Source organism: Phyllosticta capitalensis (genome assembly GCF_038381095.1).
Source record: "Phyllosticta capitalensis strain CBS 128856 chromosome Unknown BKA78scaffold_9, whole genome shotgun sequence".
NCBI lineage: Eukaryota > Fungi > Ascomycota > Dothideomycetes > Botryosphaeriales > Phyllostictaceae > Phyllosticta > Phyllosticta capitalensis.
Window position 1 is genome coordinate 278598 of NW_027117447.1, and position 26088 is coordinate 304685.

At 56.3% G+C, this 26088-nt stretch overlaps 11 protein-coding genes across 11 annotated transcripts; 5 read left to right on the forward strand and 6 right to left on the reverse strand.

Annotated features, from left to right (window-relative positions):
* Positions 1-591: 591 nt before the first annotated feature.
* Positions 592-4761, forward strand: BKA78DRAFT_332850 (phosphoribosylformylglycinamidine synthase; the record flags this gene model as incomplete). Its single annotated transcript, XM_066890022.1, has 1 exon — positions 592-4761. One exon carries the CDS (start codon positions 592-594, stop codon positions 4759-4761), a length of 4170 nt encoding a protein of 1389 aa, XP_066740960.1.
* A 686-nt stretch (positions 4762-5447) lies between these two features.
* On the reverse strand, positions 5448-6298 carry BKA78DRAFT_321360 (uncharacterized protein). The gene has a single exon (XM_066889019.1). The coding sequence runs from the start codon at positions 6025-6027 to the stop codon at positions 5554-5556; it is 474 nt and encodes a 157-aa protein (XP_066740961.1). The 5' UTR covers positions 6028-6298; the 3' UTR covers positions 5448-5553.
* A 2058-nt stretch (positions 6299-8356) lies between these two features.
* Positions 8357-9353, reverse strand: BKA78DRAFT_255804 (putative 14-3-3 family protein ArtA; the record flags this gene model as incomplete). Its single annotated transcript, XM_066885030.1, has 5 exons — positions 8357-8467; positions 8517-8587; positions 8636-8877; positions 8934-9240; positions 9293-9353. 5 exons carry the CDS (start codon positions 9351-9353, stop codon positions 8357-8359), a joined length of 792 nt encoding a protein of 263 aa, XP_066740962.1.
* Positions 9354-10145: 792 nt separating this feature from the next.
* BKA78DRAFT_298088 (uncharacterized protein) lies at positions 10146-10667 on the forward strand (the record flags this gene model as incomplete). The annotated part of the gene is made up of 1 exon (XM_066886860.1): positions 10146-10667. The coding sequence occupies one exon, from the start codon at positions 10146-10148 to the stop codon at positions 10665-10667; it is 522 nt and encodes a 173-aa protein (XP_066740963.1).
* Positions 10668-10969: 302 nt separating this feature from the next.
* BKA78DRAFT_355265 (putative mitochondrial ATPase inhibitor) lies at positions 10970-11488 on the forward strand (the record flags this gene model as incomplete). The annotated part of the gene is made up of 4 exons (XM_066891877.1): positions 10970-11097; positions 11184-11249; positions 11312-11377; positions 11449-11488. The coding sequence occupies 4 exons, from the start codon at positions 10970-10972 to the stop codon at positions 11486-11488; spliced, it is 300 nt and encodes a 99-aa protein (XP_066740964.1).
* Positions 11489-12465: 977 nt separating this feature from the next.
* BKA78DRAFT_355266 (Metalloenzyme, LuxS/M16 peptidase-like protein) lies at positions 12466-14106 on the reverse strand (the record flags this gene model as incomplete). The annotated part of the gene is made up of 5 exons (XM_066891878.1): positions 12466-12856; positions 12906-13597; positions 13645-13722; positions 13774-13899; positions 13954-14106. The coding sequence occupies 5 exons, from the start codon at positions 14104-14106 to the stop codon at positions 12466-12468; spliced, it is 1440 nt and encodes a 479-aa protein (XP_066740965.1).
* Positions 14107-14351: 245 nt separating this feature from the next.
* Positions 14352-15039, forward strand: BKA78DRAFT_332853 (CybS-domain-containing protein; the record flags this gene model as incomplete). The annotated part of the gene is made up of 3 exons (XM_066890023.1): positions 14352-14650; positions 14699-14818; positions 14868-15039. 3 exons carry the CDS (start codon positions 14352-14354, stop codon positions 15037-15039), a joined length of 591 nt encoding a protein of 196 aa, XP_066740966.1.
* A 3795-nt stretch (positions 15040-18834) lies between these two features.
* On the reverse strand, positions 18835-20418 carry BKA78DRAFT_381957 (uncharacterized protein; the record flags this gene model as incomplete). Its single annotated transcript, XM_066893024.1, has 2 exons — positions 18835-20104; positions 20160-20418. 2 exons carry the CDS (start codon positions 20416-20418, stop codon positions 19089-19091), a joined length of 1275 nt encoding a protein of 424 aa, XP_066740967.1. The 3' UTR covers positions 18835-19088.
* Positions 20419-21201: 783 nt separating this feature from the next.
* Positions 21202-21780, reverse strand: BKA78DRAFT_298092 (uncharacterized protein; the record flags this gene model as incomplete). The annotated part of the gene is made up of 1 exon (XM_066886861.1): positions 21202-21780. The coding sequence occupies one exon, from the start codon at positions 21778-21780 to the stop codon at positions 21202-21204; it is 579 nt and encodes a 192-aa protein (XP_066740968.1).
* A 1495-nt stretch (positions 21781-23275) lies between these two features.
* BKA78DRAFT_243534 (thymidylate kinase-domain-containing protein) lies at positions 23276-23799 on the forward strand (the record flags this gene model as incomplete). Its single annotated transcript, XM_066883959.1, has 2 exons — positions 23276-23508; positions 23583-23799. Coding segments are annotated over 2 exons (450 nt in total), but the record flags the coding sequence as incomplete, so codon positions are not given.
* A 274-nt stretch (positions 23800-24073) lies between these two features.
* On the reverse strand, positions 24074-25811 carry BKA78DRAFT_271123 (uncharacterized protein). Its single transcript, XM_066885518.1, has 2 exons — positions 25313-25811; positions 24074-25104 (listed from the first exon to the last, which is right to left on the reverse strand). The coding sequence occupies exons 1-2, from the start codon at positions 25537-25539 to the stop codon at positions 24120-24122; spliced, it is 1212 nt and encodes a 403-aa protein (XP_066740970.1). The 5' UTR covers positions 25540-25811; the 3' UTR covers positions 24074-24119.
* Between the last annotated feature and the right edge of the window lie 277 nt (positions 25812-26088).

Sequence of the window (26088 nt, forward strand, 5' to 3'; positions counted from 1 at the left end):
TCCTGCTGCAGCTTAGGTACAGTCCTCCGCGCTTACCGACGGCTGACAACTCCCTCGGACATTCATCGAGACTTGCACATCAATGGAAAATCAAAATCTCCATCAATCGTAGCTGGATCCAGGGTCGAGAAATTCTGACGCTGGCACATGTTTTCGAGCGTATGTGACGTGCCTTGCGAGGCGAGGGCTCACATGCTAGCTCCAGCTATCTGACGTTACTCAAGAAACATTGTGCCCCTGGCAGTAGCATTTACGTCACTCTGATTGGTCGATTTTGGTTCCAAAGTTGGCGAGTGGAACGCGTTTGCTTCGAGTGGTCGGAGGGATGTTTTGGCTTGGTCGGTCTCTCGGTATGTTTTGAAGATCTCATATCTGATTTTATATTGTTTTTGAAGAGGAGCCAAAGTTGTTGGTGTTTTTCAGCCTCTTGCGGACCGCACGGGCCGGAGCCGGAGCTCGGCGAACCCCGCCCCCGCCAGCACACTCTGCTCCTTCAGGCGCGCCTCTCCGAACTTTTTCGATGCAGTGACCTCTCACTCCGCTTCGCGTCCGCCCGCAGCAGCCAGACAAAGCCAAAGTCGCCGCCTGGACATGGCTGCGACCCAAGATCCCTACCTGGTCCTCCCAGGTTCCTCTGCATTTTCCCAATTCCGCTGCGCGAAGCTGGCGCGCGAGCTGGGTGCCACCGAAGTTCGCGCCGTATGGCTTCACTTTGTCAACCCGCTCGCCGAGCTGCAGGAGCAGCAGCTCAGAATCGTCGAGCAGCTGCTTCACTACGGTGACGTGCCTGCTGCCGATGACCACCTCTACCAGACGATCCTCGACGCCCTCAACCGCAACGCCGAGCCGCGCGACAAGAACACGGCACTCTTCTACGTCTGCCCCAGACCCGGCACCATTTCGCCATGGAGCTCGCAGGCCACGGGAATTGCTCACGTCTGTGGGCTCAAGAATGTGGTCAAGCGCATCGAGAGGGGCATGGTGATTGCGGCAACCTTCCCCGAAGACCACCGTCTGGGCCACAAAGACATTCCCAAGGCCGACCTCCTTTACGACCGCATGACGCAGACGATTAGCCGGACCGCTCCCAACCTCAACTTCACCTTTGCCGAGAGCGAGCCCAAGCCGGCGACGAGCGTCGACCTCTCTGCCGATGGCTCCACGCCCAGGGAAGCGCTGGAAAAGGCCAACCGCGAGCTCGGCCTCGCGCTCGACGCGGCGGAGATTGACTACCTGGTGGAAGCATACTCGGAGCACTTGAAGCGAGGCCCGGTTGACGTCGAGCTGTTCATGTTTGCGCAGGTCAACTCGGAGCACTGCCGGCACAAGATTTTCAACGCCGACTGGACCATTGATGGCGTCAAGAAGCCCATGAGCCTGTTTGGCATGATCCGCAACACGCACAAGCAGCACCCCAAATACACGGTCAGCGCCTACAGTGACAATGCCGCCGTCATGGAGGGCTTCAACGCCAGCCACTGGGGCCCCAACAACGCGTCGGGCGAGTGGGTGCAGACGCGCGAGCAAGTCCACTACCTCGCCAAGGTCGAAACGCACAACCACCCCACGGCCGTCTCGCCGTACCCGGGCGCGGCCACTGGCTCTGGTGGAGAGATTCGCGACGAGGGCGCCGTCGGCCGTGGCTCGAAACCAAAGGCGGGTCTCTGCGGCTTTAGCGTCTCGGACCTGCACATTCCCGGTTTCGAGCAGCCGTGGGAGTTGCAGGTGGGCAGGCCAGGCCACATTGCTAGCAGCCTGGACATTATGCTCGAGGCTCCCATTGGAAGTGCTGCCTTTAACAACGAGTTTGGACGTCCTTGCACCACTGGATACTTCCGAACGCTCACCACCAAGCTCCCCATCAGCGACAAGGAGACGGAGATTCGTGGATACCACAAGCCCATCATGGTTGCTGGCGGTGTTGGAACCATTCGTCCCCAGCATGCCCTCAAGGACCCAGAGATTGTCCCGTCGGGTGCTCACCTGATTGTGCTCGGTGGCCCTGCCATGCTCATTGGACTGGGCGGCGGTGCTGCATCCAGTGTGCAATCCGGCGAAGGCAACGTCGACCTCGACTTTGCCAGTGTGCAGCGTGGAAACGCCGAGGTCCAACGGAGGGCCCAAGAAGTCATCAACACTTGCACCTCGTTTGGCGCGCAGAACCCCATCCGCTTCATCCACGACGTTGGCGCCGGTGGTCTGTCCAACGCCCTTCCCGAGCTTGTCCACGACTCTGGTCTCGGTGCGACGTTTGAGCTGCGCGAGGTCGACAGCGCCGACAAGGGCATGAGCCCTCTTGAGATTTGGTGCTGCGAGGCACAAGAGCGCTACGTCTTGGCCGTTGCGCCGGAGGGACTGGAGCAGTTCAAGAAGATTTGCACGAGGGAGCGCTGCGGCTTCTCCGTCGTCGGAACGGCCACGGGCGAGAGGTCATCGCACAACAACCAGCTCATCCTCATGGACCGCGACTCCAAGGACTACCCCAAGCCCATTGACCTGCCCATGTCGATTCTGTTTGGAAAGCCCCCCAAGATGTCGAGGGTTGTCGACTCGAGGAAGCTGAAGCTGCCCGGCTTTGACAGCAGCCTGAGCATCTACGCTCCGAATGTCCAGCCGCAAGGCCTGTTCCAGGAGGCCGTCTCCAGGGTGCTTGCTCTCCCTGCCGTTGGCTCCAAGTCGTTTTTGATCACCATCGGCGACAGGACTGTCGGCGGTCTCACCGTTCGCGACCAGATGGTCGGCCCGTGGCAAACTCCCGTTGCTGACGTCTCCGTCACCGCAACCTCGCTCATGCAGGGCTGCCGCACGGGTGAGGCCATGGCCATGGGCGAGAAGCCCAACCTGGCTCTCATCTCTGCCGCTGCGTCGGCACGCATGGCTGTTGCCGAGTCTCTGATGAACTTGGCCGCTGCCAGCGTTCCTGACCGTCTTTCTCAGGTCCGCCTCTCCGCCAACTGGATGGCGGCTGCTGGCCACCCTGGCGAGGGCTCGGCTCTGTACGAGGCCGTTGAGGCTATTGGTATGGACCTCTGCCCCAAGCTGGGCGTCAGCATCCCCGTCGGCAAGGACTCGATGTCGATGAAGATGAAGTGGCAGGACCAGGAGACCAAAGAGGCCAAGGAAGTCACGGCACCCCTCTCGCTCATCATCTCGGCCTTTTCGCCCGTCAACGACATTGAAAACACCTGGACGCCGGAGCTCAAGCGTTTCGAGGATGTTGGCGAGACGGTGCTGCTCTACGTTGACCTCGCTCAGGGCAAGAAGGCCATGGGTGGCTCGGCCGTTGCGCAAGTGTTTGGCCAGGTTGGCGACGAGGCTCCTGACGTCCGTGATGCCGACAACTTGAAGGACTTTTACGACGCCGTCGAGCAGCTCCACGAGTCGGGCATTGTCCTGGCCTACCACGACCGCTCAGACGGTGGTCTCTTTACTACCCTGGCTGAGATGGCTTTTGCTGGCCGCACTGGCCTCGAGATCATGCTGGACGACATTTGCCGCAGCGGCGACACCAAGGACCTGATTGAAGGTCTCTTCAACGAGGAGCTCGGCGCCGTCTTCCAGGTCAGGAAGAAGGATCTCATCGAGTTCAACAGGTGCTTCGCCACTTGCGGTCCGCCCCCGGGCATGATCAAGCGTATTGGACGCGTCCCTGCTGCCAACAAGCAGGACCTTGTCTTTACTCGCGCAGCTCAAGTCGTCTACCAGGCGAGCAGAAAGGACCTGCAGAAGCAGTGGGCCGCAACATCGCATCACATGCAGCGCCTTCGCGACAACCCGGCCTGCGCCGACGAGGAGTACGAGAACATCGACGACGACGCCGACCCGGGTCTCTCTTTCAACCTGACCTTCAACCCCGCGGACAACATCCTCCCCTTCACCACCTCGCTCACCTCCATGGTTGCCGCCAAGCCGCGCGTCGCCATTCTCCGCGAGGAAGGTGTCAATGGACAGGCCGAAATGGCGTTTGCCTTTTCCGTCGCCGGCTTCTCGCCCATTGACGTGCACATGACGGACATTCTCTCGGGCCGCGTCTCGCTGGCCTCGTTCGTCGGCCTCGCAGCGTGCGGCGGCTTCTCGTACGCCGACGTGCTGGGCGCCGGCCAGGGTTGGGCCAAGTCGGTGCTGCTGCACAGCGACGCGCGCAACGAGTTCCAATCCTTCTTCCAGCGCCCCGACACGTTTGCGCTGGGCGTCTGCAACGGCTGCCAGTTCCTGTCGCGCCTCAAGGACCTGATCCCCGGCTGCGCCACCGTGTGGCCCAGCTTCGAGCGCAACGCCAGCGAGCAGTACGAGGCGCGCGTCTGCATGACCGAGATCCTCGACGACGGCCACAAGAACACCACCGCGTCGTCTTCCGACGTCGCCGCCTCGGCACCCTCGGTCTTCCTGCACGGCATGCACAGCAGCCGGCTGCCCATCGTGGTGGCGCACGGCGAAGGCCGGGCGTCGTTTGCATCGTCGCCATCGCCCACGGCGTCGGCCGACCAGCTGGCGTCGCTCGGCCTCGTCGCGCTGCGCTACGTCGACACGCGCGGCGCCCCCACCAGCCGCTACCCCTTCAACCCCAACGGCTCGCCCGGCGCCATTGCCGGCGTCCGCTCCCCCGACGGCCGCGTCCTCGCCATGATGCCGCATCCCGAGCGCACCGTCTTGGGCGCGGTCGGCAGCTGGGAGCCGAAGGCTCAGAAGACGGAGCAGAAGTGGGGAGAGTTGGGGCCATGGGTGCGCATGTTTAGGAGTGCGAGGAGGTGGGTGGGTTAGGTTGTGGATGCGGCACTGCTGCGGTGTGTGTGGGGGGTTTCTTGATCTTTTGGTTTGCTTTTTTTGACTGGGAGTGAGTTTTCTTTCGTTTTTGGTGGGTTGCTGGGGGTTCGACTTTGAATTGAAATGAAATGGGAAAGATGGCGTTATGATGGATTGCAAGTGAGCAAGGAAGCAAGAAGGTGCGTGGGTGGTCATCTCGATGGCTCCAAATACGAAACATCAAATATCAAACATGAAGAAAGAGAATGGAAGGAGGCAAGGCAAGGAAAGATTTGATGGATGCACATGCATGCATATCGGGATAAGGTAGCTCCTCCTCTACATAGACTCAAAAAGGCAATGGATGCATTCAGTTGCAGCACTGGAGGGAGGAGTTGTCTGACGTTATTGCGAGTTGGTGGTTGACGCCATCATGTCCTACTCTACTCCTTCGTTGTGGTACAAATTGGAGAGTGGCCGGGTGTGCAATGGCTGAGCGGAACCAGGACGGCGAACACAGTGACATTATTGCGATCCAGGAGACAAACCGCAGTGTGTTTGGGTTTCGTTCCGAAAGGACCGCCGCACAGTCGACCCCTGCGTGGACAATTTCCACTTCAGGTGCTGCGCCCTGTGCTTCATCGCCTCCAAAACGGCGGGCAGAGGGCTTTATATACTCGACATCTCTGCGCTGGCTCAGGGGGGGAGTAGTGCCCGGCAGGAGGCGCGTCAGGAGACTATTTTGGAGTCAGGCTGCAGTCACGCATGACTTCCTGTCCACCTGAGCCTCGACGATACGCATGTGCCAGATCAGGCGTCAGTCATCAGGCAGTCGCGAGGGGGGAGAGCCAGCCAGGTATAAAACCACGCCTTTTCCCTTGTCTTGCTTTGACTTTTGAATGTCAGACTCAGGGGTGTGGAGGGATAGGAGCACACTGAAGTTGGAAAAAGTGGACCACTGTTCTCCTCGTGCTGCTTGCGCAACGAAATCGGTACTTGGGTTGCGGCTGACTTGTCTTTCTTTGCGTCTTTGCTCTTGGTTTCTAGGTAGGGGGACCAGAAGCACGTTTGTTGATGGATGGTGCTGGAGCGCTTTACTATCCGCTGCTCATGGTATCGCGGAGCATTACGCCAACTCGTCACTGTACTAAGAGCTTGATAGATTAATCTGCAAAGACAGACCGACTGGTCAGACAGAGCAACAAAAGCCCGAAACACAGTACGGCTGTCTGGATAGCTTTTCACAAACAACCGCAGAGTAGGCAAAGAGCTGATGGAATCCATCTGCCGGCCTGGCACACGGTGAGTGCTCCGTAGGATGTTTGGATCCAGGCAAGGAGATGGCTGCTTTTATAGGCGGCAGATTGGGCGGCGTTGCGTCGTTGCGGCGGTGAGAGAGGCGGGTATAAAACCCACCACCCCTTTCCCCTTGTTCTGAATTCTGATTGCCAGGACTGTGGAGGGACTGGAGTCAAGATAATGCGACTCAAAACTCACAAGACTGTTGTCCTCCTTTGAGGAAATGAATGGGCAAGGCGTGACTGGGCTTGTGGGGATTTTTGGTGCTGCCTACTTGGCTTTTTTTGCGTCCTCGCTCTCAACTTCTGGGGAGGAGGGTATCTAGGTGGCACTTTTGCTATCGGATAGTGTGGGAGCGCTTCATTATCCGCTCATGGTATTACTTACCGTTACACCATCATCACTATATATATATGTGGAGCTGGATAGATTCTCTGTTGCAGACGGAGCCGAAAACCCAACACACAGTGGTTCTCAAAGACTCTTCTACCAACAACCACAGTAGATGGGCGAAGAGCTATACTCTTCCACCTCCTAGCGCGTTGCTAGTGATTGTCCTGCTGAAATCTTCGATCCAGGCGAGGAGGTGGCTGCTTTTATAGGCAGGTTGAGGTGCTCAGGGGTAGAGGGGCAGAGACCGGTAAAGGCAGAAGCGTGGGAAGCAAGTCAGTCACGCGTGGGCGGTGGACAGAAGGGGAAGACGCTCGTCCACTATTAGTGATATAAAAGCCAGGTAGTCCTTCCACTGACTGATTCCTGGCTCCTTCATCGCCAGTTGACCTTCGCCAGTCAATTCAAGAGGCTCTATCTGATTTTCTGAAAGAATGAAGGGGTGAAATTGAAGTACTGTGTGTGTGTGTGTGTGTTCTTCTTGGTCTTGTACGGCGCGGAGCTGCTACTTGTCGTTTGTCCGCCGTGCTTTCGACAGTCTGCCTGCCCGTTGCAGTACTTGCGCCACCTCCCCCGCGAAAAGTGGTATTCGATGGAAGATAGCATTGACGAAGGTAGATAATGCTCAGCGCCGCCACCATTTCCCGCTGAGAAAGGGGGTAAGGATGGACTCAAAAGTTGAAACCAACTCACTTCAGGACCACATTTCCCAAATCCCCGTTTTTTGCTCGGATACTTATGCCCGGAATGCCTGCCTGTCTACATGTCTACGGTCTGCCTTGCGATTCCTTGACTGCTGGCTGGCCATGTAGGCCATAACACAAAACACACAACAGCTCCACCGCTCTTCTCCCTCGTTGCCTCTCTTCTCTTTTCTTGGGCAATGCAATCAAATATGTATGACCCAACCCAACCTCACTCGACTAAGCACGTACGACGTCGAATAAACACTCAATTCCCTCCGCCTTCATTCCGTGTTGCTTCTCGAAATGTTCTCTCTTTTCTTCTCTCTCTCCCGTCCTCGCCGTCCCTCCCTCCCTCCTTACGATTATCCTCCAGCATCCTCCAGCATACAGCCATCTGCAGCCGGAAAAAAGGATATCAAAAAGAGCAGATGTCGTAACCCTGTAGTAGCCCAGACCTTGAAAGAGCTTACCACCAACCACTGTCCTCTACTCTTATCCATCAACCCCAAAGCAGCCAGCTACATGGCCCATTTTCTTCTTTGGCCCCTCCTACCTCACTCCCTCCCACTACTCCCTCCCTTGTTTCGGTTGGCATGTGAAAACGACCTTACCCTTACTACTAAAGACAAGTGTAACCATCAAAAAAGGGTATGACGACAACCTACACGCCACCCTCATCACCATCACCATCACCATCACATCACCACAACCTCCACAAACAAAACAATCACAAGCACAGCACATCAGACAAAGCAAGAGTTGGAGAACAAGTTGTTTTTTTCTAGGGACATAGGGTCATGAAGAGTCCTTTATTTTTGGTTGTTGGTTTTCTGCATTCGGAAGAGAGAATTCATAAAGGTCTACGACCCATTTGAGAGCTGCAGCAGAACGCGCCATCGTGATTGTGATAGTTGTCGACCGACTAATAAAAAAAGGGGGGGTGGGGGCAAGAAAAAGTTGGGGGGTGATTGTAGTGTGGGAAAAAGGGGGGCCGTGAGAGGGGGTTTGCTGGAAGAACCAGAGGAAATGAAAAAAAAAAAAGGGAAGACCAGGGGGGTTATCGCAAACTTCTAGTAGTGTTTAAGCAGGTTGAACGAAATCTTTAGCAGAAAAGACCAAGCCCCGCTTCTGCGCCGAATGCAGGGGATAGCTTTCCCCAGTCCGGCTTTTGTCCTCGTCCAACAAGATGCCCAACCGTCAAACCCCACGCCTGAACCGAACCGTTATTGTAGATGCGTTTACTCGGAGGGCTTGGCCTCCTCCTCGGTGGCCGTAGTCTCCGCAGGAGCCTCCTTGGCGGCCTCGGGTGCCTCGGCGGAGGGCTCGGCCTCGGAAGAGGTCCAGAGAGTCTGAGTGTGTCAGTACGAGTGTTGCGCGACGAGTTCAAGGGTTACTTACGAGGTTGTCACGGAGGAGCTGCATGATGAGGGTGGAGTCCTTGTAGCTCTCCTCGCTCAGGGTGTCGAGCTCTGCAAAATTGTCAGCACGCGTTTCGCGCAATTATCAAGTGAACGTACCAGCAATGGCGTCGTCAAAAGCCTGCTTGGCCAGGTGGCAGGCCTGGTCGGGCGAGTTGAGAATCTCGTAGTAGAACACGGAGAAGTTCAGGGCGAGACCAAGACGGATGGGGTGCGTGGGAGCAAGGTCGGTCTGCGCAACCTCGGTGGCGGCCTTGTAGGCGTCGAGAGACTTGTCGGCAGAGGTCTTGCGCTTGTCGCCAATGGCGAACTCGGCGAGGTAGCGGTGGTAGTCACCCTTCCTGTGATGGCGACCATCTTAGCATTTGTTCGCGACGAGCATGCGGGGCTGACTCACATCTTGTGGTAGAAGACCTTGGACTCGCCGCTCTGGGCGGACTTGATGAGGTGGTCATCCAGAACCTTGAGGATGTCCTCGCAGATGGTGGCAAGCTCGTTCTCGATCTTCTGGCGGTACTCCTTGATCAGAGTAACCTGGCTCTCGTTGCCCTTGGACTCCTCCTTCTGCTCGATCGAGGTGACGATCCTCCAGGACGCACGGCGCGCACCGATGACGTTCTTGTAGGCGACGGAGAGGAGATTCCGCTCCTCGACGGTGAGCTCCTGGTCTGCGGAGGCGACAGCCTTCATGTTCTCAACCATTTCTGAGCGCACAGTCAGCGTCGGCCGCGAGAGGGACCACTATGGCAGACATACCCTCGTAACGCTCGGCCTGCTCGGCGAGCTTGGCCAGGTACACAGAGTCCTCGTAACCCATTGTGAAAGTTTGTTTTCTGCGAGTCGCAAAATGTCAGTGCTGGTTCAGTGCAATGGTGATGATGAAAAACAGGGTCCGATGCGACGTTGATGGGCTGCGGGGGCCGTGGCAGGTGTCAACGGACAAGGCGGGGCAGGAGGCCCACGGTCGCGACGCGATAAGGGTTGGAAAGTGCCGCAAATTGCATCGACAGGCTGCCAGCGAGCGGTCGGGTTTGGACGAGGCTGATGTGATGGCAGATATGAATCGCGTCGTCGGCAGGCGTGCGGTCGGCCTCGAGGAAGGGGGCGTCGTAAGGAGTTGTATTGACACGTGGGGCAGAAGCAGCGCGCAACGCGGCGGCGCCATCAACGTCGGCGGAGCAGTCGCACGCAGGCCGTAATGGCCAGCGGCAGAGCATTGTCGACACGATCGATGGCAGGCGGCCCGTTGGGAGGGCGGTATCCAGGAGGCTGAAAGGATGACGGACGGACGGGGGAGTGTCTCTCACCTGATAGAAGTCGTGACAGAGATTGAAGGGAAGGCGAATCAAGGGAAGCGTTGGAAGCTGGAAGCTGGAGCAATAGAGCTTGGGGCGACTCAGAGGGTGGGGAGATGAGTTGTAGCCGGCGAGGGGTGAGTGGTGTTTGTTGATTTGGCAGAGTTGGGCTCGAGGAAGTCAGAGGTCGCGGTCGGTCGGCTCGCTTATTAAGACACGTAATTCACCGCCTACAGGGACATGTACGACGACGCAACATCAAGAAGGAGTGAGCCATTCACCTGGAGAGAGCAATGTGTACATGACTCTTGCCAATGCACCTGGCTTGCCGTCGCCGTGCTGTTGCTGGCCTCGTCTGGCTGCCACCCCAATGTGGAGAGCCGCAACCTCCGGCAGCCCAGCATCATGGCCTACCTTGCCTTACCACGCACCACCTCAGAGCTGCTACTCCTAGCTCCAGTGCTCGCGTCGGTCTGCCGGCCATTAGACTTTGGGCTGTCCCAAAGCCAAAACCTAAGCTTAGTCTGCAGGCACAGCAGGCACACCCGACGACAGACTGCGTCTCCCCAACCGGCACTTGTGCTTCGTCTCAGGGGAAGAATGCCGATCACGTGCCTCTGCCGCTGCTAGGTAGCAAGGTAACGACACTCACTGGACGGCTCACACTCCCCATGGCGTCGATCTCTATTGCCAATTTCGACTCCAGTTGGGCGCAAAAGCTCCTGTTCCTGAAAAGTCTTCATAAAGGACCTCCGTTGCTGCGCACCGCGGGCACTGGTCGTCAAGCAGCCAGAACGGGACATGGTCTACGGGCATCCATTGTTTCTGTATCGTGACGACCACCAACAACAAGGGCTTAAACATGTGCAATTCGTATTTTTCCCCATGTCTCCAGACCGACATGTCCAGGCAGACGACATGGAGACCTGAGGTGACCAGCCTGACGCACGTGATTCCACTGCTGCCCCCACGGTGACGCCATTGGCCAGGAAGCAATTGAGCTCCGGGGGGGCCAGGAAGCTTCCTGCCGAGCCTACTTAACTCCACCACGCAACAACCAAGTCTCGTCATCATCACCACCTCATAGTAGTTTTCAAAACTCACCACCTTGTCAAATCTCCTTCCAACTCCACCCATCATGTTCCGCACCTCCATCGCTCGCGCTGCCTTCAGGGCCCCTGCGGCCGCCCGTCCTTTCTCCACCACCGTCCGTGCCATGGCTGCCGGCGACGCGGGCGCCCCCAGGTCTGGCGGCGAGAAGGCTGGGTAAGCCGTCCATCCATCCGTCCATCCCAAACGGACCTCAATTGCGACAACAGAAGCATTGGGCTCAGAGCTAACGCCCATCTCAGAGACGCCTTCACCAAGCGCGAGGCCGCGCAGGAGGAGCTCTGGATCCGCCAGGAAGAGAAGAGGAAGTGAGTCTACCAACCACAGCATTCACCCGCGACAATGCCGTATCTGACCACCGCGACGCCAGGCTGCTGGAGCTCAGGGAGAAGATTGCCAGCCAGAGGAAGCACCTCGACGAGCTGGACAAGCACATGTACGTTGTTGCCCTCTATCCTCATCCGTTTGACCGACCATGAAGCTAACACCCGTCCCTTCGCACAACAGCGAGGAGCTCACCAAGAGCCAAGGCGGCGAGCAAAACTAAGCTTCTCTTCCTCCACATACCAAACGACCACGACCCCTCCTACTCTCCTCTCTCCGCTATTCTCCATTTCCCCCCAACAATACGAAGTCGCTCGAGGATTCTTCTTTTGATGCGTTCATGCTAGTAGCTACAAGAGATATGACGTCAATGCATTGATCATCAAGTTGGTTGCAACATCTTTTCAGGTTTGGAGCACAAATTGCTGCTGCTGCACAATGCTTCCCGCGAACCAAAGGTGCCCAGTTCGTCTTTGTTGTTGATGAGTGGCGGAGAACAAAGAACTAAGCAATGGCTCGCAATATGGAAAGCTGATATGCCTGCATCGCGCATAAGTAGTGGCTATGTACTCCACACGTGCGTCCATGTATCTACTGCAAGTGTCTCGAAAAAGATCCAAATCTCCATCTCGTCGCTGCCCGCCTGCCCCAGCCGCCCGCCCTCAGCGCACCTATTGCGTGAACACCCACCCGGCTTTCAATAGGTAGGTAGCTACCAGAAGACGTCACAGCTAGCAACGCACAGACGATTCGAGGCTGTGTAAGGTAGAAAGCGAAAGAGCATTCATTTTGCGGCCTCCTGGCGACGGGTATCCCACGCTTCAGCCAGCCACACGTGCACTCAATCACCCTCTTTTTCTCCTGTGCTGTCCCAGAACACACGCCGATTCCCATGACCGTTTTTGGCCCCCCTCCCCTTCTCTCTCCAGCCCCTCCCGATCCCACTCGGTCTAGTTTCGGGAAGAGTCGGAAAGATGGTGGTGCAGGGGGTCAACCGAAATCAAGCAGGCATCTCAAGGGAAATTTTTTTTACAGCAAGGGAAACTAAAGGGCTAAAGTGTACACCATGATGACCTTTCTCTATATCCACGCAAATAATGTAGTAGGAGTACACCGGGCACGCTCAAGAAACCAAACCCCCACCACGACTTTCAATTCCACACATTCTCTAAATTTCTACTAGCCCCTGGGAGACAAAGCTTACGACAGCATCCTGGTCATGTCGCCCCTGATGCGGGCGTAGTCGAGCAGACCCTCGATGCGGCCGACGGCGCTGATGGCAATGTCCTTGTCCCACAGCTTGTTCTGGGCAAACTCCATGACGTCCTTCTCCGTGATCTGGCTGATGACGCGCTCGACCTCCTCGGGCGTCAGACGGCGGCCGGTGGTGATGATCTGGCGGCCAATGTCCTCGGCCGTGGTCGTGGTGCCGTCGAGCGACAGGAGGATCGAGGCCTTGAGCTGCGCCTTGGCGCGCTCCGTCTCGGCCTCGGTGACGTTCAGAGACAGGCGGGACCATTCGCGGAGGGTGAAGTGGACGAGGTCGTCGAGGCGGGTGGCGGCGTCGGAGACGAGGTAGATACCCCAGAGACTGTAGTTACGTTAGGCCCCCATTTCAATGTGGCGCGGAAAGATCTTACCCAGTGTCGCTGTAGCTGGTGGAGAAGCTCATGAAGCTGTTGGCCAGGTTGTTGTTGTGGACAAAGGTGCTGAGCTTGCTGCCAAGGTAGGGGGAGCTGCCCATGGCGCGGTCCCAGTTGCCAACAATGGCCTGGGCAACGAGAGCAGTGAAGTAGTCGTCGTCCTTCCAGCTCACACCCTCGGCGGCGATGGCAATGTGAGCGGTGGACATGGTGTCGTCACGGATCCTGACCTCGGAGCCGATGAAGTCGGGCTTCTGCTTCTGGGCGACGGCGGTCGAACGGTACGCGGCGGGGGTCTCGGGAGGAAGATTGGCAAAGTGCTTCTCAGCGAGCTCGACGAGCTTCTCGTGGGGAACACCACCAGCACCAACGAGGACCATGCGGTCAGCGGTGTAGTTGGTCTTGATGTAGTTCTCGAGGTCCTCGCGCTGGATGCTCAGGATGTTCTCGCGGGGTCCAAGAATCGTCCGGCCGAGGGGCTGACCCTGGTAAGCGGTGGCGTGCAGGTGGTCGAAAACGACCTCCTCAATCTGCTTGTCAACCTCCTCGCCCTCGCGGATGATGACATCGCGCTCGCGCTCAATGGCAGACTTCTCGAGCTTGGAGTTTTGCAGAATGTCGGCAAGGATGTCGACGGTGTTGGGGACGTCGGAGTTGAAGGACTTGGCGTAGTAGACGGTGCTCTCACGCTGTTGCTTATTAGACCTAGCGGCAGAATTTTTTGACTGATACCTACCGCGGTGTATGCGTTGAGGTGGCCACCCATGTTCTCAATCTCGAGCTCCAGCTGCTGCTGGGTGCGCTTTTGCGTGCCCTGTTGCCTGCCTTAGCATCTTCCAAAGCTAATCCTCAGACTTGTCCATACCTTGAAGGCAAGGTGCTCCAAGAAGTGCGCGGTGCCATTGGTCTTGTCCGTCTCGGCGCGGCTGCCGGCGTCGATCCAAACACCAACGGTCGAAGTCTGAGCCCAGGGCGAGTGCTCCGTCGCAATCTGCCATCAATCGAATCAATTGTTGCCCAAGCGTTTGCCGAGAATATCGCATACCGTGAAGCCGTTGCTCAGGGTCGTCGTCTCAGTCTTTGCACCGTGGGAGACGGGAGTGGCCAGGCCTCTTGTGATGGGCGACCTGACGCTGTTGATGGCGGCGCGGCTGCGCATCGCCTGATGAAGGTTGAACGCCAACCGCCGGGAAGCCATGGCGACTAGTTGCGGGGAGAATGGGAGGGATGCGGGTGGTCGGAGGTTGGTGATAGAGTTGTGGTGTAGACTGTTGCGACGTTCGAAAGGTTCTACGGCGCCAGGTCCCGGCTAGCCAATGAGCGACGACATGGTTTTGGGAGCGTAAGCCGATCAACGCCCGTCCCGCTATCCGAGGCAATGCTTCACTTCACGTCCTACAACCACTTCTCCTTCGCTCACCACCATTCCCCAAGCGACTCACAATGGCCTCCATCTTCCGTCCCACCCTGCGCGCCTGCACCGCTGTCCCCACCCAGCGCATCGTCTCCACCAAGGCCTCTGCTGCCGCCGTTGCTTTCAGAACCTCCAAGCCGCTCGTCCAGAAGCCAGTCCAGAGCGCATTTGTTCGCAGTGCTCTGCCTTCTCTGAGGCCGTTCCACGCCTCTGCCACCCGGGCCATTCTCCCTCCTCTGCCTCAAAGAGTCGAGGGTACCACCAACGACCCCGCGCCTGTGCCAGAACCCTCCCCCTCCCACGGCAGCTACCACTGGACTTTTGAGAGGTGCGATATTCGCTGCGCGGCGTTGCGACATAGCTGACCAAGTCCCAGACTCGTTTCTGCTGCCCTTGTCCCTCTTACCGTCGCTCCCTTTGCTGCCGGCTCGCTGAACCCCGTCTCGGACGCGATACTCTGCAGCTTGCTCGTGATCCACTCCCACATCGGCTTCGAGTATGGTACCTGGAGATACCTGGGAAAGCGCTTTGGCTAACCGTAGCAGGGCTTGCATCGTCGACTACTTCCCCAAGAAGCGCGTGCCGGGCGTGCGCGCGGCCTTGACGTGGATCCTGAGGGGATTCACGCTTCTCGTCGCCTACGGCCTGTACGAATTCGAGTCAAACGACGTTGGCGTTACCGAGGCTGTCAAGAGGGTCTGGACTGCAAAGGCTTAGGCAAATATAGATTGGGTGGGTTTTTGGCGCTGCATTTAAGATGATTTGATAGGTTGGTTTTTTGTACAGGCCTCCCCGAGCAGGGGAATGGTATTTACTTTCGAGTTCGCGAACAGAAATTCGTCCCGATTTTACCCGAGACTACCATGAATACAGATCAACAACCAAAATCAGACCTTTTATTTCTCGTCCCTCTTCAAAGGCAGGGATTATCTTCAGAACGCTTTCTTCCACCGGAGCATGGCACGCTGGTATGCAGGGCAACGCTGACGGCTTGATTTCGCGCCACGGAGGGCGACAACTAAGATCACCCATTTTTCGAGACAAGTCACTGATCGATCTTGCTTCTCAAGTCTTCATTTCTAATTTTCTACGCTTGTCTTTTTCAACACGAAAGACCAAACACACCATCGTGCGCAACTTGCTTTCCCAGAACCAATCCATCGACTTCAACCCCCTTGGCCGCATTAGGAATAGTCGAATCATCCCACATTCCTTTCCAACCCACGACCAACAACGACAAGAACCAGCACCAAGAAGCAAACAAAAGCAAAGGCTTTGTCTTTTGCCGACCTCATACCGGCTAGTTGCAGCAAGAAGTTCCATTGCTAAATCGACAGGAACCAGACTTCCTCAGTCACGTCCGCTTGTCCGATCCTTTTTGCGTAAAAACGGTCAAAAGCCTCCTTCGTTGCCAGAAGTATGATACCAGTGGACATTCAAGCAGTTGAGCCATGTTCACCATAATCTCAGGCGTTGCTCCCCTTTTCAGGGGCTTCGAGAGTGCGATAATCAGTGCGCATGAGCGCCACTCTCGGAATTTGCAATGGCTACTCTGATTCCCAGATATTTCATCACTTCTGATCATACAAGTTTGCTACTTTCCTCCTCCTTGTCTGTCATTAAAGCCGCAGGAGACAAAGTCGAAATCGATCCCTGACTGCCAACCTCATGAACATGAAAGGCCATTCTGTGTCTTTTACGAGCTATAGCTTGTGTTCCTACTGCTTGATCTTTCGTGGAAGTTTTAAATTGCAGTTTCGCTTGGGCATGTTGGCTGCTTGAGCCACAAATGTGAAGTGTGTTCCAAAGTCAACACTGCCTCCATAGAGAATTACGAACTCCTTTGCTTGCTCTCAATCATCCGCTGCTCAGCCATGAAGCGAGCATTTTTATCATCGTCTCTCCATTGGCTCTCGAGGCTGTAGTTGTTCAATCTTTTTCGAAACCTCGCAAGATCTCTTTACGGACGATCGTATCCTCGACGCATGTTCGGAAGGCAGGAAGCTTCCGTCTAACCGATCAAGCGGCTTCAAGGTGGCTCATGTGGGTTGAATGTTTCAGATGCACACAGTCCTTGGGACATCCAGCGAGCTTTAGCAATTCAGGGCTTCATTCTGGGTATCCGACAATAAGGGCAGACAGAAACTCCTGAACGCCAGTGGAAGAAGCACCGGTACTTTTGACCTGTCGTGCCTCCAGACTATATACATGACTCCGGTCATCCAATCCTCCGACACTCCGGAACTCTGATACTCCTTCGATCGCACCAACTCCAAGTCCTGCTTGCCGTGATAATGATAAAAAGAAGAAGCACTGCAGACTTTTGTAAACCCAGCCGTCCGAGCCGTACTGATGATGACTTCTCGACAGCGGATATCGCCCTCTTTGGCGCTGGTAATAATAAACCACAAAGCAAAAACAGAAAGCAAAATTAAAGCAGAAAAGCAGAAACCAAAGGAAAAGCAACAACAAAACAAAAAGCAGAGACCGCACCCGCAAAATCAGAAAGCAGAAAGCAGAACAGCAAGGAAAAGCAACAGAAAAAGAACACCTCTCAACGTCCCCAATCAACGCCACGAGCCATCGGCCCCGAACGTCCCCAAAAGCGACGAGCAAGCAAAGCCCTCCGCCTGGCCGTGATGAGATTGCCGCGCGCAGACCACGAGCTGCGCACATGGATCACGAGCCCATGCCCTTTCCTCCACACCAATGTCCAGTTCCTCCAACAACCCCCATGCTGAACGTCCCCGCAGGCCCGTGGGCTGCTGCAAAATGGCGCGTCCGCCTGCCCGTAGGCTGATGTGCCCGTAGGCTGATTGGCGCGTCCGCCGTGGTGCGTCCACCTGCCCGGAGGCAAACTCAACGTCCGAAGACGGAGTGGCGCGTCCGCCTGTATGTTCTTCTCTCTCTTCCCCCACGTTTATAGTCCGTCGACTAGTGAATGCCCGAAGGCTGTGTGCCATCCCCCCTCCCTTGCCCGTAGGCTGTTTTAAAGCCCGTAGACTGTGATGATAGGGGCGTCCCCCCGGTGCCCGTAGGCTGATGAAGCGCGTCCGCTGTAATGATGTGATGCCCGTGTGTGTGAATATGTAAACTCTCAAAAAATGCCGACTCTTTTATATGCTCCATTCTCTTCCAGACAGCCACAAGCGACAACAACAAACCCGTCAATCACCATCCGCGTACACGTAGAAACCACAGCCCTTGACCTCTCACCTTCCCTTCACCACCCTTCCTTACGACCAGTTCCACCGCCACGCCCAAGTCTCCGCTCTCACGCCCAACAACATCGGCAAGCCGTCGCACTACGACGCTGGCGAGGTTCACCTTCAAGCCATTCGCAGTAGGCGCGCGGCTTGCCGATGTGTTGGGAGACGAGAGGGAAATCAGAGGGAATGGACAGGCGGCCACACCACCGTTGCATTGGCAAAACGTCGCCGGAGTGCACGAGTGAGCAATTGCTCTACACGTGTCCTCTGGCGCTCGGAAGCCGCTACGTCAGGTGGTGTGGGTAAGGTCTTGGGGAAGGATGGATGAAGTTGGGTGATTGGTGCTTGATGATAGGGCGTGGAATCTGTTGGGTGTACGACCGTTACGTTGGCAAAGCGTCGCCGAAGTGCACGAGTGAGCAAATTGCTCGACAAGTGCTCTCTGGCGCTCGGAACGGTTGGATGGTGTTTGACTAGAAATGGGTTGATGTTGTCGCTGTTGATGATGTTGTTACGCTGCACAGGCACAAGCAGTCGAAAGGTGTGCTTGATCAGGCGGCGTGCGTGACTGTCCGGTCTACCCCCTCCCTTTACCAAAAGGGATCGTAGTCGTCGCTCGGCCGCGGTGATGGAGCTGGAAGCGGCGAGCCGTTGGACGAGGCATAGGAAGGCGAGCCTTGAAAGTCCGGGTCGGGGGGGGTTGAAAAAGCGCTGAGCGCGGGCCCTGGCGGCAGGAGTCTTGTAACGAGGTCTTTGGATTGAAGAGATGGGATCAACCCTCTTTCCGCGGTTGGCGAGCGGGCTCTGGGCGTAATCACCGTAACCGCCGTGTCCGCCGAAGTACGGTCGGTTCAGGGAGTGAACGGACACACGGCCGAACCTCGAAGGAACGGGAATTGGAGTAGGGCGTGGTAGAGATGGGGAGTCTTCGGGAATGGTAGGAGAATGCTCTTCAGGAATCCGATCTCCAAATACCTGGCGCATCGGGCACGGCAGGCCTGGCTTGGCTGGGAACAAACGGATGCCCTGGTCGTATTTTTTGATGGTCTTTGGCGAGGGCGACAGGGAGTGATCGACCGGCTCGAACTCGAAAGGGTAAGAGCTGTTTGTGGACGCCGACGATGGACATGGCAGAGAGTTCCTGCTTGAGACCGTGGTTGGGCAGCGTGGGACCACGATTTTGACCGTCGGATCGAATTGTCGTTTCATTGCCTCGGGCGTAGGAAGCCCGGGTCCACTGGGAGTCTTCGGATGCAATGGTTTGATAAGAGAGGTAGGGGAGATGTGGCCAACGCTACGTATGACGGGCGTACGTGGAGAGAATGGCAGAGAGGGCCCAGAAGACGGCGTGTCCGGGAGGTGGAGAGAGCGTTTGACCGGAGTTTGAACGGGGATGTGGTCACCACCAGGAGTGACCGGCTGCTGTGATGAAGACTTGGGGGCAGAGAGTGAAGAAGTAAGGCCTGAGTCGCTGAACAGGTCCAGGTGCTGTGGGCAGAAGCTCTGGACGAACTCTTTAAGAAGGGCGTTGCCTTCTTCCTCGTTTCGATCGAGTGCCTAGCGAAGGTCCTGGTTTTCCGCGAGCAGCTCGGCGTTGACGGCCTCAAGGAACTCAAATCCTTTGAGCATGCTCTGAAACTTCTGTTCGTCTTGGAATCTGTCGCGTCGGGAGTGCTCATCTCTCGCGCGCAACAGTTCGACTTCCACTTCGAGCTGATGGACATGGCCGTTCTTCTGACGCAGGAGCTGGGTTTCTGTCTGGAGCTCTTGGATGCGTTCCATACAGGAATCAACAATCCGGATACACTGGTCGAGATCGGATATAGTAGTGGGGTGAGAAGATCTTGAAATCGGCCTCGAAGGGGTCGACGACTGTCCCGACAAGTCGGCTGATGGAGTGGAACCGCGAGACTCTTGAGGAATCGCCGTGCGTGGACCGGAGGCTTTCGACAAGTGGGCGGAGATGTGAGTGGCCGTCGAGATGTGAGAGCTGTGGGAGACCGTCCGGGTATGGTTGACAAGATGAACAGCTGTCGTTGCCGTAGGGATTGTGAGATCAGGAGGCATTGGAAGATCCCCGGTCTCAATGGTGCCATCGGACATGTAGATGAAGAGAAACAAGTCGTGGGTGATGGTCGAGATGTGAGAGAGAATGTCGGAAGCCTTGACGAAGGACACACAGAGCTTTGTCGACTCTATGGCGAGAAAGTGCCCAAGGACGAGGTTAAACGTGATGATCGCAAGAATGAGCACGCCCGTGAAGACGACGAAGATGATGAGTAGAATGGACAGGGCGAGAAGGCACAGCTGCTGTTCAGAGAGGCATGAGACCTCGTACAGGCATCCGGTCAGGAGAACTAGGCTGTCGACGATCGGCCAGGCATGTTTGGCGACGTTCATGGAGTTATCGAGCACACCGTTGCTCTTGATAGTCCTGACTGCCTGATGGATAATGGCAAGCAGTCGGAACAGCATGGCGTGATGACGGGCAGCCAAGATCCCGAGGGCAAAGCTGGCGAACACAGCACAGAGACAGTTGAGAATTGAAAAAAGCGTCTCGTGCGTCAGGATACCTACTGCCAGGTCAGTTCATCTGCCGCCAGGAGGCCTCATTTGCGGGCAACATACTCATGATCAGCTCTCGCACTTGCTGGAGATAAGTGACGCGGAGCAGACAGCCAACCATGACAGGCAGACAAGCAGAGCTGAAGACGTAGAGAACGAGACAGAGGATGGCGAAGCCGAAGAGTCCGGTACGGGAAACAATGGCGTCAATGGCGTCAATGAACATACTGGTCTGGCTGAGGCCAATGCCGGCGTCCGTGAGAGCGTCGAGGAGTCCACTGGGGAGCATGGAAAGGAGAATGATAAGGAAGAAAGGAACCATGATGACAGCGGTAACAGAGAGTATGATGGGATCGATGGTAATCACAGAAGGTCGGCGTACGAGTGGTGGTCGTAATGGCGGACAGTTCTGTGATGAGGAGGAAAGGAAAAGGATCAGAGGAGAGAGAGAAACACCAGAAGGACTATCACCACCGGGACGGCTGTGGCTGTTGCTAAGCAAGCAGAGCCCCGTTGCTATGTGGCCGTGCGATTGCACCATCGGGTCACGAGCGTGCAACAGCACTGCGGCGGACTCGAGGTGACTGCACCCGCCACAGGCTCGAGGTGACTGCATCCGCCACAGTCACCTCGACCAAACACTCGGGGGGCCCGCAGTGTTAATCTGTGCCTGCCGGCCAAAGGTGACTGGAGGCAGGGCGGGTGTGTGCCATGAAACCCAAAGGGGTATCTTGGCAAGTAGGAGAGAGGTTGAGGGGGTTTATAGGTGGTGTTGATATAGGGGGGGCAGCAGGCAGTGTCGCAGCGCTGCGTGCCTACGCATCCAGTTGATAGTATACTGGAGACTCAAGCCATCCGTTGCAAGATGCCGGTAATGACCAAGGAATCTCGCAAGGTCGCGATGGGTGCCGACGATGCGAACGAGGTCTCCGTTGAAGGTGTCGCATGGGTGCTTGATGACTCCTTGTGGGCATGCTTCGAGAGAGCGAATTCTCACTATCTTCTTTTTGCGAGGAGTTCAAATGCTCCTTGACGCTACGTAAGTTGCCTTAGCCACTTGCGAAGCGGCGAATGTTGCATCTCCTGTCCGTATCCCAGTCCCAGGTCATGGTGGTGCGATATCGTCGGCCCCGGAGAGCGCCCACGCACGCCGGACGTTCGATGCTGCAAGCCCAGCTGGTCTGTGAGGGTTCCCTTGAAGAGAGTGCAAGCTGATATTGAGTTCTCCATCATCTCCACGAGGTGAGTGGCACTGCATCATCTTGCATCTCCTCCATCCGTCGCAAAAAGCCTGAGAGCCCCTGATGCCCGATGGCCAGCTGACGAGAGCGTGCGTGTCCTTCCAATGTATCTTGATGACGAACCCATGGCCATGGAAGGAGTAATTCTTCAAGGACGTACTATCCCCTGTGTGTTGCATCTTCCTCATCCTATCGCAGCTGCCATCCCCCTCAGCGACAGGCTGGGCGACATCCTCATCGACGGGCTGGGCGACACCCTCCTCCTCGGTCAAGGTCTCCTCTGAGCTGGCCACTTCAACGACTGCCCCATCAAAGTTTCCACACATCGTATAGTCTCCGTCTTTGTCGCGCCCCTCTTGTTCGCTGCTATCCCCGCTTTCAGTCTCGACCATGACAGCAACGGGGGCCTTCTTCTTCTTCTTCTTCTCCTCCTTGTTGGTCATTCCGGGTGGTTGGGGAACGCCGTTTGGCCACTCTCCGCTGCTGCTACTCAAGCATAGGAGCCTGCATCTCCCTCACCCAGCAACCATCCGGCAAGGCCCTTCCAAGCGGCTGGAGCATAAAGACCAAGTATGTCTTTTTCGTAAAATCTTGCACCCGTTCAACTCTGGGCTTCTGTGGGCCAGGGCGCCGTCCTCGTCTACTCGATCCCGCATAAGACGATCCGACCGAGCAAGGAGCCGACTTGCCACGCCTCTTGTGGCGTAGGGAAAAGCTGCAGTGACGTTAAGGATGGCCGCTGGTATACTGACAGCATGACGCCACGCCGCGAAGAGTACCAGGGATGGTGATTCGCCGAGGGCGCAAGATTTGTTAGGAACAATGAGGGGCATTATATTTATTTACAGGAGTTTAACAGGTACAGGATTTGAAGCAACAGGCCATATCCACCAAGGGACACGCTGACTTTATAGCCAAGGAAGGAATCGGGTTCCAAGCATGCTGGGGTTTCCACAAGACTCCATGATTGTTGTTGGTGCAAACCGAATGTCGGGCCACATGTGAGTGATTGCCCGGCACAAAGCCATGGATGGGATGGGGGAGAAGCTGCTGTCAGTGGGTTTGTCTTGTTTTTGCACATTGGGTAGAGGCACATAGTAACACATGATGAGTGGCAGGCTGAAAGTTTTCTTTTTGTCTTTTTCTGTCTTTCTGAGAGAAGAGTGGAGAGAGTAGAGATGACTTGAAGAAAGAGATGAGAGAAGAAGAGAGAAGAGAAAAGTGGACAATGAAGCGGTGTGAAAAACAGAACAATGGAAACGTTGACGAGCGGAGAGGAAAGAGAGAGTGTGTGTTAAACAAAGCGCCGCAAGAGCAGCCTTGGGGATGAGGAGACAAGACTGAAGAAAAAGAGAGAAGGTGGTGTTGGTCAAAGACCCAACGCAACGCCATCCAAGCAGCCTTGCGCGTAAAAACGAGACAAGAGATGAGACGAAAAAGAGAGAGGAAGAAGGTCGTGTCGCCCACCAACCAGCGCAGCGCCGCCACAAGCCTCAGCAGCCGGCATCGCAGGTCTTGGGCGGCTCAATCTCACACAAAGCATACAGCGCCGCCACATGGAGCTCAGCTCAGCCAAGGTAAGCGACGGCGTCCTTGGAATTTGTGTTGAGGTTGTTGAAGAAGGAGGAGGAAGATGGGATGGAAGACGTGAGGTCAAAGCCGCGGCGGCGCCAGCCCAACCGACCCTGGTTAGCGCGGATATTCCTTGCGCCAATCCCGGACGGGATCTGCGCTGCGCGCCACGACTTCTCGTCGCGTCGCCTGCCCGCATCAAGTCGAGAGAGAGCATCCGATGGCGTTTTGATTTCCTGACCACGCTCATTCTCTGGAGTCGTTTGCTAGGTTGCATCTCTTTTGATTACAGTTCGAAAACAACAGCGTCAAGCTTTCTGCAAACAACATCGCATCCATCTCGCAATATCCAGCATCTGTACCAGCATGGCACGCGGCAAACTAATCGTTTTCGAAGGCCTCGACCGGGCCGGCAAATCAACGCAATGCGCTTCCCTCGTCTCGTCACTCCAAGCGCGCGGGCACGCCGTGCGACACCAGCGCTTCCCAGACCGCACGACGCCCATCGGGCAGATGATCAACGCGTACCTGACGGGCGCGAGCGAGCAGGAGGACCATGTCATCCATTTGCTGTTTTCGGCGAATCGGTGGGAAGTTGCGTGAGTCCTTCTTGCTTGAAACCGTCTTTGTATCTCGCATGAGGTTTGCACGGGGGCTGATTGTGCGCACGCAGGTCGTCAATCAAGGCCGACATTGAGGCTGGTGTCAATGTGGTGATTGACCGCTACTACTACTCCGGCTGCGTCTACTCGGCCGCCAAAGACAATCCCTCGTTGTCTCTGGCGTGGGCGCGCCAGCCTGAAGAGGGGCTGCCCCGTCCAGATGTTGTCATTTTCCTGGACATCTCTCCTGAAGCGGCGGCGCAAAGGGGCGGTTATGGCGCAGAGAAGTACGAAAATGCAAGGATGCAGCAAAGAGTGAGGGAGTTGTTCAAGAGCATGCGGGAGCTGGGAGAGGAAAAGGAGGACTTTGTGACGATCGACGGGGGAGAGGAGCAGGAAAAGGTGGCGGCTGCTGTTGAGGCTGCTGTGCTCGAGGCCTTCGGGAGAGTAGACCAGGGGAGTCTGCCGCTGCGAGCCGTCAAGCCTCTGCAATGAAGCGATTACCACGAAGCTGGCATTAGCATGGTTGGCATCTAGACTTAGACTGAAGATAAAAGAATTGGGTATCATTTGTATGTATGCAGCAAAACACTCCAGAATCACTCCAACTAATCAAGCACCTCAGCATCTGCCCAGCTGTCTTCAGACGGGACATCTTGGATGGCTGGTTTGGCCGCCTTCTTCGTCTTCGGGCGGCCTCTGGGTTTTGCAGTCCCAGTCTTAGCTGTGCCCTTTGCTTTCCGTTGCTTGCCCGCGCTGTTGTCCGACTCCTGAGGATCACACCAGTCGTCGATATCTGCAAAGCCATCGCTGAGAGGTTCTTCTGCCTCCTCATCTTCTTCCTCCTCCTCAACCTCCTTCGATCTGCCTTTGCGAAACAGCTTTGCCACCTCCTTCTCGCCTCGGGTCCTGAGACTAAGGTCCATCATGAGGTGCGCCCACTGCAGTGTCTTTTTGCAATTGGGACATTTTCCATGCAGAGGCATGATGGCTCCCGTCTTGCCTTCGTCTTCCAGGAACTTTTTGGAAAGACAGGTGACATGCGAGACCATTTTGCAGCCCTCGCTGGGACAGACAAGCGCCAGGGAGTTGACTGAGGAAAGTCGGGTATCACAGATTGCGCAATCCGTCGGTTGGGGTCCTTTCAAGGCCTTGACACTGTTGTCCAAGTATGCCTTCATGGGCCCATAGCCGACATCAATGCCTTGAATGCCCTGTCCTTTGCCGATCCAGTCGCTTTTATCGACGTGCTCCTCTGCGCCAGGTCGTTGAAAGGCTTTGGGAACATCACTCTTTTCAAACTGCACAATGATGCTGTCTCTCAACCGAAAGGGCGTCTGGGTTAGCCATTTCTCCCAGGTCCGGTGCACGTCTTCATTGAAAAAAGTCAAGCGAAGCGGCCAGCGATCAAAGCTCTTTACTCGCAGCAGAAGATGGAGATTGGAGAGCCGGTCAGTGAGGGACATGCGGGGGCGAGTGGGACGTTTGCGAATCCTGCCGGTGCGCGGAGAGACTCGGACTGTTGTGCGCGCGGCAGTTATTCGGTCGGTGGTCGGGATGTGCCGGGTTAGGTGTGTGTTTTGCCATGCCCATCTGATTGATGTTAGGTTGGGTTTAGGTTGGATCGAACTTGGTGGAAAAAGCGATGGGCAGAGAAAAAACGAAAAAGCAAAAAGCAAACCCCTGGAGCTGAAGAAGTTGGTGGCGCAAATCGAGACAGACTTCAGGTAATCTGAACCGGTGCCAAACTAAACAAGACAATGACGACGACGCCTTTTATATTTTTCACGTGACCACTTACTCAAACTGCAGAGCAGCGACTTTTGACGGAAAGCCAGAGACGATGCACGTCATTTCCCAGGGGCGCAGACTGAGCCTCGAGGTGCGGACTGCGCCGCCCGTGGCCTCGCCATTGTGCTGCTTCAGACGGCGGACAGGGTTTGGTGTTGAGCCGACGTAGGTAGCTTGGTGTCGGACAGTTGACCGCAAGAGATAGCAGCAGTAAAAGGCGGGTATGGGCTTGCTCATGGTCGCACGGGGAGAGCAAGCAAACAAAGAGGTCGACGGCGATGCGATGGACGGACGTCAAGTGAGGTGCCGGTGCAGGATGCGGAGCGGAGGCTCGGGAGCTGGAGACCACCAGCCAAACCAGCACCAACGGACGCTCCAGCCGGCCGCCAACTGCATGAAACGACTTGTGCAGCACCACGACGGCGCGTCGACGGTCGAGAAAGCGCACGAAAGTCGAGGGCCAGGTCGACCTGTGGAAGCTGCTGCGTTAAATGGCGGCGGGACTTGTCGTCCAAGCAAGGTCGGGCAGCTTCAGCGCGGGAGTATCAAATATCGAGTGATGTCCTCAAGCGGCTAGCCCCAACCGCTCCATTCCTTACCTTCGACGCCATATCCGCCCTCTTCCCGTCGACTTGCCACAACTCCCCTCTCCAACTTTTGCAATCCCTCAAATCACTGTGCCATATCCGCCCCGCCAGTGTACTCTCAACCTGTCCGCGCCTCGCCCTCGCTCGAAATCCGGCCTGCCATCTCACCCATCGCCCGTATGCTCGGCCCTTAGCCCGC